The 21258-nt window shown below is 40.2% G+C and overlaps 1 protein-coding gene across 2 annotated transcripts; it reads right to left on the reverse strand.

The window, feature by feature from the left end:
* Positions 1 to 8775: 8775 nt before the first annotated feature.
* c11h1orf53 (chromosome 11 C1orf53 homolog) lies at positions 8776 to 20836 on the reverse strand. Of its 2 annotated transcripts, XM_053238374.1 has the most exons (4): positions 20296 to 20836; positions 18438 to 18734; positions 12523 to 12624; positions 8776 to 12277 (listed from the first exon to the last, which is right to left on the reverse strand). In XM_053238374.1, exons 1-4 carry the CDS (start codon positions 20614 to 20616, stop codon positions 12206 to 12208), a joined length of 792 nt encoding a protein of 263 aa, XP_053094349.1. In that variant the 5' UTR covers positions 20617 to 20836; the 3' UTR covers positions 8776 to 12205. The 2 variants fall into 2 exon arrangements, with proteins under 2 accessions (XP_053094349.1, XP_026780661.3); XM_026924860.3 differs by lacking the exon at positions 18438 to 18734 and having other exon boundaries at positions 8785 to 12277; positions 20296 to 20769.
* Positions 20837 to 21258: the final 422 nt, after the last annotated feature.

Genomic DNA, 21258 nt, shown 5'->3' on the forward strand with positions numbered 1-21258 from the left:
TGAACCTGCAGTGGCTGCCCGGGGAAGGCCGGTGTGTGTGTGTGTGTGTGTGTGTGTCGGTGGTCGTGTTTACACTCGGAGCTGGAGTGGAGCAAGTCAGCTTGTTTTGTGAGCTGATTCCGAGTTGACTGGAGGAAGGAGATGAAAATGATCAGATGAGCGTCATTTGGAAAAGCGCGTGCATGCTGAAACAGATTTCTAGTTTTCACTGTAACGAGTTCACGTCTGCCTGCACGTGCACCTCACAGCCATGCTGTTACACCAAGTGCAATGCAAGACTTCTGTCCTGAGCTTTTTTTCCCCCTAAACCACTGTCGCATGCTCAACACTAGCCTAATATAAAGTAGAAAACACACTCACACACACACACACACACACACACGCACAAACATAAACACAACAGCAATGATGGAATAAATATCAGGCTCCAAACCTGAGTTTAACTCAGGAGCTCAGGAGCTGAGAGGAACAGGACAAATCCCTGCAGAGCTGTGACCTTCCACGACTGGAGCCTGACAGCTCTGAGCTGAAGACATGAGCTTCAAACTGCAGCATGTGCGTGTGTGTGTGTGTGTGTGTGTGTGTGTGTGTAGCTTCTCCCCATGCTCCCAGTCTGTATGTCTTAGCTTAATATAGTTTCAAATTGTGTTGAAAAAGAAACTAGTCATTATCTTCCATTAGCTTGGTCACTGTGCAGAGGATCCTCAGTTCCTTATTAAAACTTGCAAAATATTTCTTCAACAAAAATCTATTTATATTTCCCAAATCCTCCAGTTTCACTTACAGCTAAGTGCAAGTCCCTGACACTGTTAGTGACGTCATATTTCACGGCCGCACGCGACTGTGTTTACAGTGGCGAATGACGTGCGCGTGACGTCACAGTGCGTTTTTTCGCTGCGCCGGCATTTAGGGCTTTGATAGAGCTAATAGAGGACGAGCCTAATGAGAATATACACCCCACCACCACCTCCCTACCCACACACACACACACACACACACACACACTGCATGCGCGTTGACAGATGGAAGTTTTTTTTTTCCTCCTAATTCAGAGATGACTGATCCCTAAATCGTCAGATAGGTTTCTTGAAGCTACAGATTCGATAATAGCTGTCCCTGGCATGGAAAAGACTGGTATTAATAATTATATTAAACCAAGTAACTCGGGCTTTTCCCAAAAGCTGAGCAATATAACCTAGAATGACTTAAAGGCTGGTTCTTCTCAGCACGTCTCCTCGTTTTTAGGCCAAATTTTCCAAATGAGAAAATAATGCCCTCACTATTAACTTCAGAGATTGAACAAATTTGAAGTGGATTATAATTTTATGGCTTGTATTTCATTTTACAAGAGATCAGTGATTGTACTACAGACCTGACAATACTATACTCCCCCCACCCCAGAAAAAAAAAAAAAAAAAAAACATGTCTTATTTAAATAATATCCTGTGTCTGGTAAGCATAGCTCCAAAACCTGGTTAAAAATAAAATTTATCTTTAGGTCGGAGTTTCATATAAAAGCTGAAGATAAGATCCAAGCTCATAAACAGTGCGAACAGGAGTTAATATCTGAATTAGCGTAAATCTCTTGAATTGTGCGAAAGCAGTGAAACAATAGACTGTCATAAGGCTCCTCAATTAATACCTGCAAAGATCTAGGTTCCTTCACAAAGTTCTCATTAGCAGTTTCAGACATTTTAAATTCCTTTCAAATACTATTTGCCTCTTTTGACTGACTGACAGTTTGAAAAATGTTGCTATTTGACAGGTATAAGCCACTGATTGCTCCACTGATTTGCTTGCCTTTCAAGATGTTGCGCCATCATGGGGCAGAGTGCTCACTGCCCCACTCAGCTTCCACAGAGTTATTATAGCACCTAGTGGTCAACATGGGAACTGCAACAAGTGCTAATAGAGGCCCATTGGGGCGGGAATCATGCTGCCCCATGCTCACTCTATGAACAGTTATTTTGTGGTGAAGGAGGAGGCGCGAACAGGAAAAGGTTTTAGAGAGAACACTGGTTTTATGGTTTTTATGGTTTTATGCCAAACTGGGCTAATTCTTTTTGTAAAAAAAAAATATTGTTTTATAGTAAACAACTGGAATTAAATCTAATAAATTTCTACAATCAAAGACAAAGTGTAAGTGCAGACAGTGTATGATGTACAGAACAATTTCTATTGTAAGATTGCGAAGGCTGGGAGAGGGAAAGGGGGATTATGGAGTAGATATTGTCTGTACTTCAGAAATGCGTGTGCACCACAGTGACCATGTTTCTCATGCAAATGCAGAGAAAAAAATTAAAAATGTGTCTCCCCTTTCCAGTGGAATTCTTGTGGCTAGTTTCAGGATGTTTGTGTGGATTTGAGCTGTAGATGGGCTGGACATTGTGCAGAAACCTGGCCTCCTTGGTGATAATGGCAGTGTATCAAACACAGTTCACTAGATAGTAGTCGATAGCATAAGTCGAGTGTGATAGCCTCTCGATTTAATTTAGTTTGAGGCTATTAATGTTGTAATTAATGTTGTCCTGCCCCACCAAAATCTATGGTCACAAGCTGCTGCTGTACTTACCATCAGCAATTAGTTCATGGCTATAAATAAGACATCAGATTGAGGTAGTTATGTTTTTGGTATTGGTGCGTCATGTTACCCCTTTAGACTAGTGCTACAGAGTCAGGAACAGATAAGACATCCGGTTTGAACTGGCAATAAATGCGTCTGTCTTTAGACATTTCGTTTCTGTTGTCCACTTTATTTTTCATACATTGATTGGTTCTGATACAGTTTTTTTTCCAGTACATGGTTCAGTCGACTGAAATATTTTGCAGTCCACCAGTTGAAGACGGCTGGACTACCATCAGGTTCTTGATATGGTAAAGAGTCCTCAGAATAAGTGAAGTGAGCGATGTCAGCAAGGCACAGGTGAGCTGAACTTGCACCACTGCTTGAATTGTGTATATTTTTCACAAAACAGTGTAGTGAAGGGCCATTTCCAAGTTCTAAAATGCAGTCATCTGTTTTTTTTATTATTATTATTAATATATAATCTGTACAGAAGAAAACCTGATGTTAAATCAGAAAGTTTAAAATAATTCTTAAAGTTTTCTGCACTTGGAAAGATGCAAGAAAGCATGACTAACATATATATATTTTTTAAATTAATGATGATTGCAAAAGTGTGTTTGAGCATCAGCTGGCTTGTCACTCCTCTTCAGCATATGAAAAAATGGTGACACATTTGAAAGGAAACCTGACTCATGTTATTTCTCGATATACTATAGGTCTTCTCAGGAGAACAGGAGGTTTTGAAGCATAATTTAGTTTTGAAAACATTTATATTGCTGCTTTAATTACATACATGGCCACATATGCAGTGTGTCAGCCAGTGTTTCCACCCAGAATGAGAGCTGGAGTGAGATGTCCTGATTGGATCACTTAGAGTGGTCTTGAGGAGATGGCCTACTGTTTTGTGTGGCTATTTGCAGTTGTGCCCAAAGGAATCTCATGCCACTGTCAGTCAGATGTGGTGGGCTCTTCCAGCAATGTTGGCACAACCACAGTTGTTGTCCATCTGACCACTTTGGAGAGGATGAAGCCCCGGGGCTGAGTGACATTGTCACTGCTGCATGACCAGACGGTGATCTGGAGGCTGCTCAGCTGCTGCTTGATCCAGCACACACGCACACACAGACACACACACACACACACACACACACGCACACACATATATATATATATATATATTTAAGATTCTACTACGTTCAAAACATCTGAATCAGCTCATCAGCTAATTATCAATGCCTTCGTGGGTTGAATTTGTTCAAAAACACAGATCTCTGCACAGCTGTAGCCTTCCAGGACTGGAGTCTGACACCCCTGGACTGGAACAACTAGAACAACTCAGCCAACCAAGCCAGGACTGCACACACACACACACACACACACATACACACTCACTCACTCTCTCTCTCTCTCTCTCTCTCTCTCACACACACACACTCACTCACTGTCTCTCTCTCTCTCTCTCTCTCACACACACACACACACACACACACACACACACACACACACACACAAAGGGACAAAGCAGATGCTAAAACTGATTCTCAGCCATCAGCCAGTTGACATCAGCTTCTAGTGGCCAAGTGTGTGTCATCATCCACACCAACAGTGGGAGTGAGAAACTGTCTTTGGCTCAATGACCAATAATAATAATAATAAGAAGAAGAAGAAGAAGAAGAAGAATTGTAATCATTATTTTGTACATTTGTCAAAGTCACTCCACAATAAAAAATCAAACTGCATCGTCTTCTTTGTGCCGAGCTGACTGGTTTCAGAGTATGCAGCATATGGTCTAGCTGAAGGTCAGCTCGAGACTCCAAAGCGCTGCTGATGCAGATGTTGTCTGCCCCACAGCATCTTGGGTACGTTTCAGAACATGAGGCAGAGAACTGTGATAGAACACACGTGACATGCGCTGATGCTGGGGAAATTGTGCAAACTAATTAATGACCTGTTAGCAAAGCAGTGTTAGATGTAACACGATGGTGGCAACAGAGATTATAGAGAAGGTGAAGAACAAAGCAAAGATATAGTTAATTATATTTCATTTTAGGACTGAATTGTTAGTAACTACAAAATATTCATACACACACACACACACACACACACACACATATATATATATATATATATATATATATATATATATATATATATATATATATATATATACATAAATGAGATGGGCATGGTAAATCTATACATTTATTAATATGTTTGTTAAAATAAGGTTAAATGTAGAGACCTACAACAGAGTGTTTCCCTATGTGTTCAAAGTACAACCCCATGAGAAAGCTACAACCCTTGAACTACCCAAACGCCCCTTTCTCCTAAGCTTGTAGAGCTGAACAATTGATTGTTAAAGGTATAAAGGTCAAAGGTTTAATTGTTAAAGATCAATCATTTTGGTTGAAGTCAGCTGCACCTAGCTGTTTTGAAAATACAGCTATCTCCTTCAGCGTTCTCTCTAAAGCCATGATCTCAAAAACTCCTGCATGCGTCTTGTCTAGACCAGAACGCCTTAATCCTGGTGCAAAAGAGGGAGCGCTCTGAACTGACATGCAACATGATTGACAGGCAAGTAGAGCCACCTCCTTGTAGTATTTGGTTGGATGTTGGTGGCCAACATGATTTCCCCCACCCTCATATACAGAGCCTGGGGCAGGCACCATGTTTCCTTTGAGCGTATATATTTTATTGACAGCTGCCAGAATGTGAGGAGAACGTCACCAAATATTATTAAAAAAAAAAGTTCTGACATAAAGATGATTGCCTCCATCTTGGTTGGCCTTGCTGAAGAACCCAAATGGTGTTACAGCATTCCTCAGATTTAGACCTACAACCTTCAACAGAGGATAGAAACCGTTCAGAACATATTTCTGAAAAATGCTGGATGCTAATGGAACTCATCATGTATTTTTGTTCATTGATACTGTTTCCTATGTACCATTCATCCATTCATCTTCAGTAACCGTTTTATCCAGGAGCAAATTTGCGAAGCCAGTCCACCCAGTGGAATGTTTTTGGGAGTACGGAGGAAGCCAGAGAACATGAAGGAAACTCATATGGAACACAACGAGAACATGCAAAGCTCTGGTCAGACAGTAACCTGATGTCAGGATTGAAAAGAGGACCCTGGAGCTGTCATGTGCCACGAGTGACTTTTACCTCAGATGAAAAGATAGAGACTGATGTGGATGATGCTGATCATCAGCAATAACTGTAACTGATACCTAATTTGTCATTTTAAATGTATAATTCTTAAAAATTTTTGCAGTAACATGTCAGTGTTTTTTTCATAAGTAAATTAAATTATAAATGTAGAGGTAGGTGCAGTATTTTCAGTGGACTAGGTAAATTCTATACGTTTATTTCTGGTTGAGGTACATGCACAAGAGAGACATATTTCATATATCTGTGTGTGTGTGTGTGTGTGTGTATACACCGATCATCCATAACATTAAAAACCACCTACCTAGGAAGCCAGAGAACCCGGAGGAAACTCACATGGACACAACGAGAACATGCAAATCTGTGGTGACACTGCTTCTGATGGCTTGTCTTCCGGGTGCCATCTCTTTCCCAGGTAAGCGAGGCACACGCACCCAGCCATCCATATAATGTAGACGAAAATGTGATTCATCAGACCAGGCCACCTTCTTCCATTGCTCCATGGTCCAGTTCTGATGCTCTCGTGCCTATTGTAGGTGTTTTCAGTGGTGGACGGGGGTCAGCGTGGGCACTCTGACCGGTCTGCAGCTACGCAGCTCCATTCACAGCAAGCTGCGATGCACTGTGTGTTCTGACACCTTTCTATCATAGCCAGCATTAACTTTTTAGCTCTTCTGTGGGATCGGACCAGACGGACTAGCCTTCGCTCCACACGCACATCAGTGAGCCTTGGACACCCATGACCCTGTCGCTGGTTCACATGTTGTCCTTCCTTGGACCACTTTTGGTAGGTCCTAACCACAGCATACCAGGAACACCCCACAAGACCTGCCGTTTTGGAGATGCTCTGACCCAGTCATCTAGCCATCACAATTTGGCCATTGTCAAAGTTGCTGAGATCCTTACGCTTGCCCATTTTTCCTGCTTCCAACACATCAACTTCGAGAGCTGACTGTTCACTTTCTGCCTAATATATCTCAACCCTTGACAGGTGCTATTGTAATGAGATAATGCTACTCACTTCACCTTTCAGTAATTTTAATGTTATGGCTAATGTGTGTGTCTATCTATCTATCTATCTATACACACACACACACACACACACACACACACACATTACATATATATATAGATAGATAGATAGATATAGATATAGATATAGATAGATAGATATTCTCTGTGTACATGCTAGATTCTATATATATTACATAGTCACATCTAATTTCGAATTCGTCCATCTCTCAGCCAAGTGTTCAAATTCTCGCTTGCTCGAGGGCTGTGAATACTGCACATGACAAAAGGAGTGCTGACTAGCGAGTCCTTTTGCTACAGGAAGCCCTGCTGAAATCTGTCTGCTGAGGGACCTATGAGAGCAATGCGGCAGCTATGTCTCATTCACCAACTGCTAGAAAGCCGAATGAGAAGACAAGGCGAGGCAATCTCAAAAGTCAGAGAATGCCGAGAAGCAAGGCAAGACATGAAAGTTGGCCTATTTCATGGTCAGGCAGCGGGGACTGGAGAGGGTCTTGAATGGCAATGTGTCTACTTTAATGTGACAGACAAGTCCCTAGGCAAAATGAGCAGAGCCAGACAAGCCCAGGTACTCGATGAGTGTGACACCGTCACTGGAAATGGTGTTTCTACACACCCCTGCCATGAGTCGCTATACGCTTGTAAATAAATAAAACAAATTTGCTCCACATGTGGAGAGTTAATGGCATGGAGCCCTCGAGCAAGCTGTGCTGAACCTGTCCGCCCTGCTCCAATTCGGATCATAAAGCTCTCTGCTGACATTTGAGGGACTTGATCACTGAGCAGCACTCTGACACACAAACACACACACACACACACACGCTCAGATGCTATTTGCTCGGGCAGCCGTGCCTGTCCCTGCACTAACGCCTGGTGTGCACCGGGTGCCGGAGTGGGTGCTGGTGCCTGAGGGCTCCGTGCCACTTACGTTTACACGGATGTGACTTACATGCACAGACAGGCCAAAACACTTAACCCTTCTGTTCAGGTCAAAATGACCCACTTACACCTTTTAGTAAACAACAGCAATATTTATCTGCAACATTAAGCTTTATGTGCCTGACTCTATTTCTGTAAGAAACCATGAAAATTCTGTTATATTACAGAAATTATGTTCAGGTCATTCTGACAAAAACAATGTGGTGTTTTTAATACATTTTAAAATACTGGACTTCATAAAAACAGAAAATTCTCCATCTGTTATTTCTCTCTCGTCTGTATAAATACCACAGTGCTGTTTGTGCAAATATATAATATATATATTATATATATATGTGTATACATGTGCATGTATATATATATATATATATATATATATATATATATATATATATATATATATATATATATATATATATATATATACTTATATATAACTTAATCTTATATAACTTATTTAAACTTATATAATTATTATAAACTTATATTAATGTGCTCTTTCTAATATATTATTGTTTCTATAGAAACAATTCATGTATATGAGTTCTATGATCTACATAATCTAAGGCTAATAATAAAAGAATTAAATGAATGTGCTGTTATTTCACGAAGAAAAACAAATTATCGTTGATGTCTGGGTTTTCTGTTAGGAGATGTTTATTTTAAATTGTCCCAGGTGTCAGCACTTTGTAATGCTCAGGCGGTTTTCCACTACAGTAAAGTCTTCAGGACAAAGTTTTCGCTTTCGGGTTTATCTGTAACATTACAAACTGCAGGCGGAGGCTGGTGGTGGAATGACTGTTTAAATCTGTTATTAAGCAATAATCACTAACCTGTTTCATGGACATGGACACAACATCAAATGTAACCATAAATGATTTTTTAAAAAAACATGACGTGTTGTTCATTAATAAATTGAAAGTTGTATGTTCAAATGGTCAAATTGCTGCCATATAAAAGGAATAATAGGCTTTAAAACATGATGTTATTGGAAAATAGTTGACTTTGGGGTGGTAACAGTAACTCTACTAGTGCTGTAATAATCCTCATCATGGATTATTTTTCTATCGCAGCACACCTTGTCATGTTTTATTCCTCTAATAAAGATTAAACAGAAGAACTCTATATACTGCCACCTCAAAGTAAATTGACCAGGATAAAAGTACACATAATAGTAGACACAAGTATTAACACTCATAATAATTAACATGTCTGTGCATTACTGTCTGACTACACTACCTGGAATTTATTTCCTCACTGAATCAAAACTGTCATATTTTATACCACAGCACTGCTGAATTCTCCATTCTGCTCAGAAGGAGTTGATTAATTTTCTATAACAGCAGCCCTGACTGTAGTATCCACTGCTTGTTCTAATACATTATCATTTCTATAGTCACAGCTTACACACGGACTTGTGTAGCAGACACTCCACATAAATGTTAAACATAAAAAAGGTTTAATGTTCAACCGTTAACCTTTTAATCAGCATTTTTGGTACAAGTCTCTAGTGTCAGCACTTTGTAACAGTCAGAGGTAAAGCTGTAACTTTAAATTTTCCGACATGGGAAAGTCTTTTGATGGAGGGCACCGTGCTTGTCCGGTAACATGACAAGTTGGATTTTTTTCATCTTACTAACTTGAAGAGAGAGAAAAAATAAAATTATGCTTGTGATGGAGCGACTGTTTATATCTGCTATAAAGTATGCGATAACACATAAAAACTTATGACAGGTCGTTTTTTTTAATAAAATAAAAATGATCGCTTTGGCAGATTGCTGTTGTATAAAAGGGAATAAAACACTTTGGGATGTTCTGTTATTGGAAAATAATCAACTTCGAGGTCATAATGGCATCACACTATCCCGTCATTGACTTCTTTCCTATAACAGCATGCCCTGTGGTGTTTATTTCTTACATATCTCTCATGCCTACTTACATCATTCTACACTATAATTTAAAGGTACCACTTGATGAAAGCAGTTGCAATGTTAATGCATGAAGCGAAGCAGACGTTTGAACTGTCATGTGTTGGATATAATGAGAAACAACAATGAATAATGTGTTAGGAAACGAATACATTAATCATACAAAATACACACATACAAAATATAAACTGGCAACTCAGTGTACATTTCGATTTTTTATGAGAATCTGAAACCTCAGCTACATTGTACAGTAACACAGCAATTTTGTATTTGTTTTTAGACGTTTGGACCCCACTGTGCAAGTTGAAAGTGTGTCCTCTTGAGATGAGAATGACAGTGACTGAACTTGGTAGCAACCCAAGTGTTAAGCCTCAGGGAGCTATGGAGAAGTGCATGAATGCCAGGAGTCTAGGCTGAGTACACAGATGGAAATTAATATGTTGATGTAGGTGGCATGTTTGTTAACAGTAGGACTCCGTCAGCTCGTGTAAGAGTCGGCCTACAGCCTGAGAAAGGGCTGATTAATGTCACGCGGTTGCAGACGCACCGATAACATTACATCTGTTTAATACCAAACATCTAATAGAATCCAATATTCCTTTGTGATTTCACCATCTGGTTTTCACTTAAGCATTCGCAATAAGTGACTCATAACCATAGGCATTTCTATTGTGTTATTTATGAAGAGAATTATTTCAAGTAAAGATATAATGACCTATGAGTAAGATAATGTAATGGCTTACTCTGGGTGTAGTCTTGAAATGATACACAACAAAGGGAAAAAAGCTTAAGGACAGTAAAGATATGAAACAGATCATCATACACTATATGGCCAAAAGTATGTGGACACCACTCCTAATTATTGAGTTCAGGTGTTTCAGCTACTCCCATTGCTAACAGGTTCCTAACATCAAGGACATAGCCATGCAATCTCAATCTCATAGATGAATATTGCCAAGAGAATGGGTCGTACTGAAGAGCTCAGTGACTTTAAACTGTCATAGGATGCTACCTTTTTTAATCATGAAAATTCCTGCCCCTGTCAACAAGTGCTATTATTGTTAAATGGAAGTGTCTAGGAGAAACAAAAGCTCAGCCACCATGCGGTAGACCACGCAAACTCACAAAGCAGGACCACCGAGTGCTGAAGCACATAAAAGTAGCCTATCCTCTGTTGCATCACTCACTACAGAGTTCCAAACTGCCTCTGGAAGCAACATCAACACAGGAACTGTGTATCAGGAGCTTCATGAAATGGGTTTCCATGGCCGAGCAGCTGCACCCAAGCCTGAGGTCACTATGCACAATGCCAAGTGTCAGCTGAAGTGGTGTAAAGCAGCACTGCTGGATTCTGGAGCAGTGGAAACATGTTCCCTGGAGTGATGAATCACGCTTCGCTATCTGGCAGTCTGATGGATGAATCTGGGTTTGGTGGATGCCAGAAGAACACCACCTCCCAGAAACACACAGTGCCAACAGTGAAGTTTGGTGGCAGAGGGATAATGGTCTGGAGCTGTTTTTTTTTAAAGGATTTGGGCCCCGTAGTTCCAGTGAAGGGTAATCTTAATGCTACAGCATACAAAGACATTTTAGACAACTGTATGCTTCCAAATTTGCAGGAACATTTTGGGAAGGTCCTTTCCTGTTTCAGCATGACTGTATGCCTGTGCGCAAAGCGAGCTCTATGAAGACACGGTCTGACGAGTTTAGAATGGAAGAACTCCAGTGTCCTGCACAGAGCCCTGACCTCAACCCCACTGAACACCTTTGAGATAAACTGGAACATTGATTGCGAGCCAGGCCTCAACGCCCAACATCACTGCCTGACCTCACTAATGCTCTTTTAACTGAATGGGCAAAAATTCCCACAGACACACTCCAAAATCTAGTGGAAAGCCTTCCCAGAAGAGTGGAGGTTGTTACAGCCACATAGAGGGGACCAACTCCATATTAATGCCCATGATTTTGGAAAGGGATGTTCAACAAGCTCATATAGGTGTGGTGATCAGGTGTCCACATACTTTTGGCCATATGGTGTATAGTGTTTCTTGACATGCTCATAATGTATTTGCGAATAAGAATCTGAAAATTTGTCTCAACAGTTTTTTCCTCATGAATGTTCTGTTTTTTTCACATTTTAGTCATGTCATGATTTTTTATTGATTGAGAAATGTAGTACATGTGACAATGTGACTGTTTATGTTGCAACCGAATCCACACTTCTATGCCTTCACGGGATTGAGGAACAGACCAACACCTGATGACACAAATCACGGTGTGATTCACATCTTACAGGTTCGAGAAGCGTGGGTTACATGTCTGCTGTGCACTATTTCATCATTCAAATGGAGTGTAAGGCAAATGCACATTCAGTCCAAATAAGCACTCACAAAAAGCCTTATTCAGGAAGTGGAATGTTACATATATTACATTAATGAGATCTGTGATTGCTCCTCTTCTCTTTACCCTGTCCTTTGGCTGGTTCCATGGCTTCTTCCACGTTTATTCGACTTTTTACTTCATCTTTATTGGCAGTGTTAGGCCGACAACAACTAAGAGATTTTATAAATGACTATACATAGAAGGCAGAATTGAATGTTTTCTTCTTAGAAGAGTCCTTTACATTAATTTGACCATATGGACACTGTAAAAAAAAGAAAAACAAACAAAAAAAACAACGATTATATATCAGGTTAAAGTTTGATGTTTGATTTGATGCCTAATCTAATATAAGCTGAATTCCTGGAAAATCTGAATAGCTGCTAAAGTAGAGTCTAATTGACTGTTGAATATATACATGTGTGTGTGTGTGTGTGTGTGTGTCTCCTAATTCAGACAGCTCCTAAATCCTGCATGTGCTGCAGGCTGACTTACTGAAACAGGACTTACATGCCTACATGCGCTTCCACAGCATCTCCCCCTATTCTTATGGGCAACCTCTGTGAACACCGTGTAGCCGGATACTGGGTCTGTGTACGTTGTTTTCCCAGCCTGAAAATGAATAAAACATACATGACATCCTGCATGGACAATGGCTGTGGATGTGCATAGGGAATGTGGAATACCGTCACGCTGCATTGCTTTTTGTGGGGTTTCGTCATCCCGTGAGAAATGCACAGGTTGTTGTTATTTGCTTTACACTTGACGTATTGGAGAAATGAACAGAGTGATCTGGGAACAATTCTTAAGTAAATCAACGTTTTCAGTTGCACAAGACAGTAAAACAAGCAGAATTTTATGGGTTAAATGTGCTGATACTTTCTGCATGTTGTTTAGGTGTTGCATCATGCAAAAAAGTGCCAAGGAATCATTATTTAAATATTTAAGGCCATTTCCTTCACTTGAAATATATTAAATGTGGAAGTATTAATACTTATTACCTTTCTGAGAAAAATCTGCCATTTCCTACCCGCCACTGGTTTCCCCCTCTTAGCTCAAGCCATTAGAGCCATCTTCAGCAGGTAAATGTCACACATGTTTGCTTTACCTTCTATTTTTTTTATCCTACAAAAAGTTTAGACACATAGCAATAAAAAAAGGTGGTGGTTAAAAAAATCCCGGAAAAACTTGAGTTTTTTATTTAAAATTGTTTTACTATTTATTTAAAACAAATTGTCAGAACACTAATAAAATAACATGGCTTTTTTTTTTTTTTTTTTTACTTTAGTCCATGACTCTTTCACTTTAATTAACTTGACTCGCAAAGCGAAGGGAAAGGAAATGCACGTCTCAGTGCTCGCTGAACTGAATTGCTCTCACGCACAGTTTCTCTGCACTGCTCCCTGCTCCCGAATACCTTTGAGTGTGTGCAACTCCCAGTATCTTTAATGACCATGCTTGCAGATCCTGCACACACGCTCAGGCTCAGGTCAGCTGCTCTTATGCTCTCTATTAAAGCTACCGCTTAAACCCCATAGCTTTAGCTTTGAGAACTGACAAAGACACGCACAGTTGTTTTTTCTATTTAAATTTTTTTTAAATTGTTTTTATATTCACATAACGTAGGCTACTTAAGACCATAGGATGCCTTTTGTGTAAGCTAGACATGATGTATGCATGCAGTCAGGTGCATAAGTATTTGGACAGTGACACAATTTCTGTTATTTTGCCTCTGTACACCACCACAATGGATTTGAAATGAAGCAATCAAGATGTGATTGAAGTGTAGAATTTCAGCTTTAATTCAAGGGGTTTAAGAAAAATCAGGTGCTGCCTTGCTTGTTTGTGGGTCTTTCTGCCTTCAGTTTTGTCTTCAGTAAGTGAAAAGCATGCTCTATTGGGTTGAGATCAGGTGCCTGACTCAGCCATTTAAGAACATTACATTTCTTTGCCTTAAGAAGCCCTTGGGTTACTTTCATATTATGTTTTGGGTCATTATCCATCTGTACTGTGAAGCGCTGTTCTATCAGTTTTGCAGCATTTGACTGAATCTGAGTAGAAAGTATAGCTCTATACACTTCAGAATTCATCCTGCTACCTCTATCAGCAGTCGCATCATCAATAAACACCACTGACCCAGTTCCACTGCCAGCTATACATCCCCATGCCCTAACACTGCCTCCACCATGTTTGACAGATGATGTGGTATGCTTTGGATCATGAGCCCTTCCTTTCCTTCTCCATACTCTTCTCTTCCCATCATGCTGGTACAAGTTAATCATTAGATGTTTTCTAGCTAAATCAACTCCAGACCTTTTATCTCCTTAATTTGTCATGAAATAACGAGGAAACAGGCCACATCTGGCCATTAAACTGCTTATCAGTCAATTGTCAGGGACAAAATTACGAAAACTGTGTCACTGTCCAAATAACTACGGACCTGACTGTACCACAATTTCACACGGTGCCTTGTAGCTCAACAGCTGCATTTCCAGAGCAATCTCAGCTATGCTTGATAAATGTGGTATTAATGTGGTATTAATTGCCCAACATGTTTAATAGGTCAATTAGTTTTATGTGTAGAAATAATAGGGTCTTGCGATGATCTGCATGAAATAAATTCACAAATGAATGTTTGAGGTAAATGAGCTTTTACTGTCACTGGGGAATGTTACCATGGTATCTCAATGAGCAGAGATTAATTTAGGGGTTGGTGATTGACATTACTAGTTTTCTGGATGCCGACATATTAAACTGACCTCCAAATTCACCTTTGGAGTTAAAATGACTTCCTCTTTAGGCTCATTGCATACACTAGGTAAATGTAAATGTTATATATCTCAGGAGGCCCATGAACACTTTAACAACTGCTAGGTGAAAGAGCTTCAAACTCACAAGTCATTAAACTACAAGAACTACACATTCATATGTGCAAAAGAAACAAACAAAGCTGTCGACACTTTTAGACTACACCATTAAGGGTTATTCAGTTGTTCCTCTAGTGGAACCCTTAAGGGTTCTATGTAAAAGCCTACACAGAGGGTTTCCCTATCCAGAAGGGTTGCAAGTAGAACCTTTTTGGAGACTAAGAACCTTAATTATCCAACAAACCCTTAAAAATGTTTGAAGAACACTTGAAGCTATTACTTCACATTCACAGAAGCCGGTTGATGGATAGGTCAGGTATAGCTAAAAGTGTGCTAAAAATCTGGCCAAGCAACTCAGTTACTTGTATGACTATTAGAGCAGTTTAATAGCTTGCAAATTTCCTGTCATTACTAAACTGTTCATGGTCTGTCGATGCACTCTGACATTTAAACACATGCATATTGTAGTGAGCCTATGAACGCATTCTTAACAACTTCCAATGACTGTTTCAATCAAAAATGCACCGCTACATTCTCATTTCAGTGAGAATTAGGTGATGCACACCAATGCATACCTACGTGTAAAAATGACACCGACTCCTCTGTTAAGTTGAACATTTGTTGGAACGTACATTGATATCAATGTGCATCAGCCAATAGGTATTGATGAGGTTTTAGCCAGGTTTTACTTTTTAAGGAAAATGTTGCAATCACAATTGATTGCTTGTGTTCAGAGCTCCACAATTCAGCACTAAAACTCAGTGTGCACAGACCTATCAGATTATAGCATATATATACACTACATGGTCAAAGGTTTGTTGACACCTGACCATCAGACCAACAAGCACATATTGGTCTGATGGTCAGGTGTCAACAAACTCTTCTGGGAAGGCTTTCCACTAGATGTTGGAGCGTGGCTGTGGGGATTTGTGTTCATTCAGCTACAAGAGCATTAGTGAGATCAGGCACTGATGTTGGTGAGGAGGTCTGGGGTTCAGTCAGTGTTCCAGTTCATCCCAAAGGTGTTCAGTGGGGTTGAGGTCAGGTCACACCATGTCTTCATGGAGCTCGCTTTGTGCACAGGGGCATTGTCATGCTGGAACAGGTTTCAGCCTCTTAGCTCCAGTGAAGGGAAACTGTAATGCTACAGCACGCAAAGACATTCATTACAATTGTTTGCTTCTAACTTTGTGGCAACAGTTTGGGGAAGAACCACATTTGGATATGATGGTCAGGTGTCCACATACTTTTGGCCATATAGTGTACCTTTCACCTAATATAGATTGCACCCTATGTCAAACCAGCAATCCATATCAGTGCATATTCTGATGGATGGCAAAAATTGCTTGTGAACATAGCTATAAGACAAGGCAATTAATTATATCCAGGTATATAAGGGAGTTACTGCATCATGATCACTCCTGTTTAGTGGCCTAGCCATATGAGTATACCATGTTAATTTTGCTTAACCTAAATAACTGGTTTAGATACCATATTTTGGTTTAGGTTATCTTGGTATGAACCATCTTTTTCACAAGATGGCGCACAAGATGCTGCCCCAAAATCCTTATACTGTGTTGAGAACTGTTTCCTCCTGCTTTAAGAATACTTCACTGATAAAGAGATTAAAAAAAACAACATTATTTTATTTAGAGCAGAGGAAAAGATAGTCAAATTCATTGCTGATTTGTTTCCATCATTAGGTACCACATGAACTGAAGCGAAGTCACTCAAATGACGATAAAAAAGCTGCTCAGAAGTTTGTAACCCTCATTTCTGAGGAAGTTTATAAAAGCAAGCATGCTAACTTCAGCTGTGACAGGTTCCAAGGCCAGGAGTGCCTGAGGCATTTCTGTGACACACCATTTCACATGCCATCTCTGTGCTCCATAGTGAAGCTGGCACTTGGTAACGGCTCTTCTATAACTCCTTTTCTGCCATAAAGTTTGAGTGCAACATCAAAAAATATATTTCGTGACAGCCGCAAGGACTCTCTGAGGTTAGGCCAAAAACAGCGTACTACTAAATAATGTGTTAAAATAGTAGAGCAGGAAACTGCATTTCACTAAACACTATATAAAAGTATTACAGGTTCTTTATTTCACCATAATGGCACACTGTTTTCACAGGGACCTGCGATTTAGTATGATAGGATGATATATTCTGCGATTTAGTATGATAGGATGATATATTCTGCTATTTAGGAGACAGGAACGCAGTCACTCATTTTTAGTTATTCTTGCATAGCCCGATAACTATTTAATTATTGTCTGATCACTCTTTGGCAGTAGTAAAGATTTAAATGCACTAATCACTTAATTTCTCTGTATGTCAAACAAAAGCTTATCATCATTGTGCCCCATTTTATTAAATTTGTCTATAAATGTTTGCGTAAGCCAAAGTGAGCTGATAAAAGTTTGAAAAGGCTGATTTTCTTCCTACTTGTGTACGTATGTTGATCACCTATAATGTGCAAAGTACATTCTTGACACAGATCACTTGCATGTAGTGACGCCCACAAAGTTCCATAAAAGGTAAAGTGCACAGACAGCTGGGAGCACGAAATGAACAATAAGGGTAAAGGCTGAAAGACGGAAGTGGAAGTTATTTTGACTCACTTCTATGCCAATAAAAATATTTAATAATATTTAATACTACTAATAATAAGCAAGCGTTAAATTATCTGTCAGTCAAAAACTGTTAGTTTTATTTGCCTTAATTTATGGGTTTGGGTTGGCTAAATTTCTTTATTTTTCATAGCCCAGTAATATAAAATGACTGGTTTTCACAAACTGTTCTTGATGGTACTCTTATTCTCTGACCTAGTGAACTGGCATGAGGATGTGTTTTTGATAAAGACTCCAAAGTTCTTCTATAAGTCACTCTGGATAAGGCTGTCTCCTATAAATAAATAAATAAAATAAAATAAGATAAGCAATTTAAATTTGACAGTATATTCCAGATATAATTGCGCACTAATCCATGCAAATTATATGACTGAAGTCAACAAAGTCGAGGTTTACAGTCTTCTTATGCATAAATTTACACACACACAGGAGCATGAGTAGGACACAAACGTTTTTTCCGAATATACAAAATTTTCATGAATTTCTTGTGCAAATGCTGGTACGAATGATCTACACATAAATCCGTTCCTATCCATCTTGATAAATGAGGCCTATTGTGATTATTAGCAGTTACATTATATAATATATTAGTGGGATTGAGTTGCTGCAGCTGAATGAGTCTTCACAGGCTTATTATCTGTAAGACTGGCTCTTTAAGAGCATGTTCTTTTGTTTATCAAGAGCCTTTCTGTGCCATGTAAGCATATTAGCTTTGTTTTGTGTCAATACTAACCCCCATTCATACAAAAACAGACATCATCTAAAATATATAAAAACAAACGTTTAATCATCAGTAACTGCTTTATCCTATTCTTGATTATAGTGGAATATACCCTGAATGGGATGCCAGTCCATTGCTGGGCATCATGCACAGACATATCCACACACTCATTCCCACCTAGAGGCAATTCAGCGTAGTCAGTCTGCCTACCTCTATGTTTTGGGAGGTAGGAGATAACTGGAAAACCCAGAGGAAACCATCATGGGGAAAACAGACATGGGGAGAAATTCCACACAGACAGTAAAACGAGCTCAGGAGCGAACCACAGACGCTGGGACTGTGCCGAGGCGATGCCACCAACAAACAAACAAACAAAATCACCAATCCCTGTAAATGGTGAGCAGTAGTTCCAGAGATGAGCTTGAAATGTAATTTCTGGACCATAAAACAGAGTGTTGTGAAGAACCCAGTGTCACTGAAGTGGGGATGGTGAAGGATAGGCAAGGTCTGTGATTCACAAAAAACGTACAGTTTAATATTATTTTTTCAGAGTGCAGTAAATGGAATGCCTGGTGAAAACTCTGCAAACCCAGAACACTGAAAAAAAAAAAATAATAATAATAATAAAAAATTATAATAAAATTTTGTTGCATGAAGATCACGTGATTATGACCTTAGTCAGATTTCAATATGTGCAAGGGAAAAAAATGCGGAAGCCTTAATACAACTACACTACAGTATACGGCCAAAAGTATGTGGACACCTGACCATCACATCCATATGTGGTTCTTCCCCAAACTGTTCCCACAAAGTTGGAAGCACACAATTGTATAGAATGTCTCTGTATGCTGTAGCATTACAATCTCTCTTCACTGGAACTAAGAGGCTGAAACCTGTTCCAGCGTGACAATGCCCCTGTGCACAAAGCGAGCTCCATGAAGACATGGTGTGTGAAGGTTGGAGTGGAAGAACTCGAGTGTCCTGCACAGAGCCCTGACCTCAACCCCACTGAACACCTTTGGGATGAACTGGAACACCGACTGAACCCCAGACCTCCTCACCAACATCAGCGCCTGACCTCACTAATGCTCCTGTAGCTGAATGAACACAAATCCCCACAGCCACGCTCCAACATCCAGAAGAGTGGAGATTATTACAACAGAAATGAGGGACTAAATCTGGAATGAGACGTTCAACAAGCACATATGGGTATGATAATCAGGTGTCCACAAACTTTTGACCATATAGTCTAAGATGTTATCTCAAGAAAACAACTTTTGTTATCATGAGATCAAGAAAACTTTTGAATAAAAACAAATCCTGATATCAAGATAAAGGCAACAGAAAAATATAAATAACTCATGGCCTTTCTGGACTTCAGTAAGTTCCCACAGAGTAGCACGTTTTACTTTAGAATCTGTCCTAATACACATTTTTCAGCTTGGACAAGTATGTGGATTTCTCAACACATCTACAGTCATATACACTCACCGTCCACTTTATTAGGAACACCTGCACATTCTTGCAGTTATCTAATCAGCCAGTCATTTGGCAGCAGCACAATGCATAAAATCCTGCAGATACAGGTCAAGAGCTTCAGATAACATAAGAATGAGGAAAAATTGTGTTCTCAGTGACTTTGATCGCGGTGTAGATAGGTGTTGGTGCCAGATGGGCTGGATTGAGTACCTCAGTACTGATCTCCTGGGATTTTCGCACACACAGCAGTCTCTAGAGTTTACACAGAATGGTGCGAAAAACAAAAAACATTGAGTGAGCAACAATTATGTGGGTCTGATGTTTGGTGTGAACATTAAGTGAAGCTCTTAACCTCTATCTGGATGCTTTTATGCATTGTGGTGCTGCCACATGATTGGCTGATTGGAGAACTGCATACATTCGAAGGTGTAGAGGTGTTCCTAATAAAGTGGACGGTGAGTGTATGGCTTGTGGATGTGTTTTGCAAACTGGCCACTAATGCACAGAGCATGTTAATGACGGATGACACGATGTGCCTGGTGTGTACACGCCTGTAGAAGGCAGTACTGTCATAAAGCAGGACGCTCACCTTGCATGCGTCCTGGTGAAGCCTGTGAATCAGTGTGTCCTGCTCAGACAGCTTGGCTTTCCCCGGGAGCTGCGGCTCAATGCGTCCCTCAGCCGTGTGCAGGGAGATCAGTGTGACCTCCTCAGAGCACTCGCTGCAAGCGCGAGCCGACATTATGAGCGCATACGGACGAGCTCGCGCTGCTCTGCGAAGCCCGTTTACAAGAAACATTCCGTCCCATGCAGGCAACTCGAACAGCTCTGTAAACATCACATACCGGAAGTGCATCTGAACCAATAGGAAGCGAGGTAGAGCCAAGACGCATGGCTGTAGGAAGTGCATTGAGTTTTAGTGCCCTTCTAAATGCTGTCCTTCTGCCCTTATTACTTTGTAGTGCGTAGTGCATTAAAAAGTACTATCTCCAAGAATGAATCTTCAGTTCCAAACTGCTTTGTGCTGATTAATGCTGGTTTAGCTGCTCAGGCATTTCCCTGCTCTTTTACTGCCTGTAGCATCATTTCATGGTTCCCCATATTTTCTAACAAAGGGAAGTCTTCACTTCCCTGACTATTTCAGTGCTTTGGGTATTACTGTCACTGACTTTTCTCTTGCTGCTTTGAATTTCTTTCACTGAGCCCTTCAACACCTTCAACATGAACCTAAAATGTGGGCGTTAATAATGACTCCACTTCACTTTGCTGTTATAATAAGCTCCACTCATCTGCGAAGGCTTTCCATTAGAGTTTGGAGCGTGGCTGTGGGGATTTGTGTTCATTCAGCTACAAGAGTATTAGTGAGGTCAGGCACTGATGTTGGGTAAGGAGTCTCCAGTTCCAGTTCATCCCAAAGGTGTTCAGTGGGGTTGAGGTCAGGGCTCTGTGCAGGACACTCGAGTTCTTCCACTCCAACCTTCACACACCATGTCTTCATGGAGCTCGCTTTGTGCACAGAGGCATTGTCATGCTGGAACAGGTTTCAGCCTCT

Source organism: Pangasianodon hypophthalmus, chromosome 11 (assembly GCF_027358585.1).
Source record: "Pangasianodon hypophthalmus isolate fPanHyp1 chromosome 11, fPanHyp1.pri, whole genome shotgun sequence".
NCBI lineage: Eukaryota > Metazoa > Chordata > Actinopteri > Siluriformes > Pangasiidae > Pangasianodon > Pangasianodon hypophthalmus.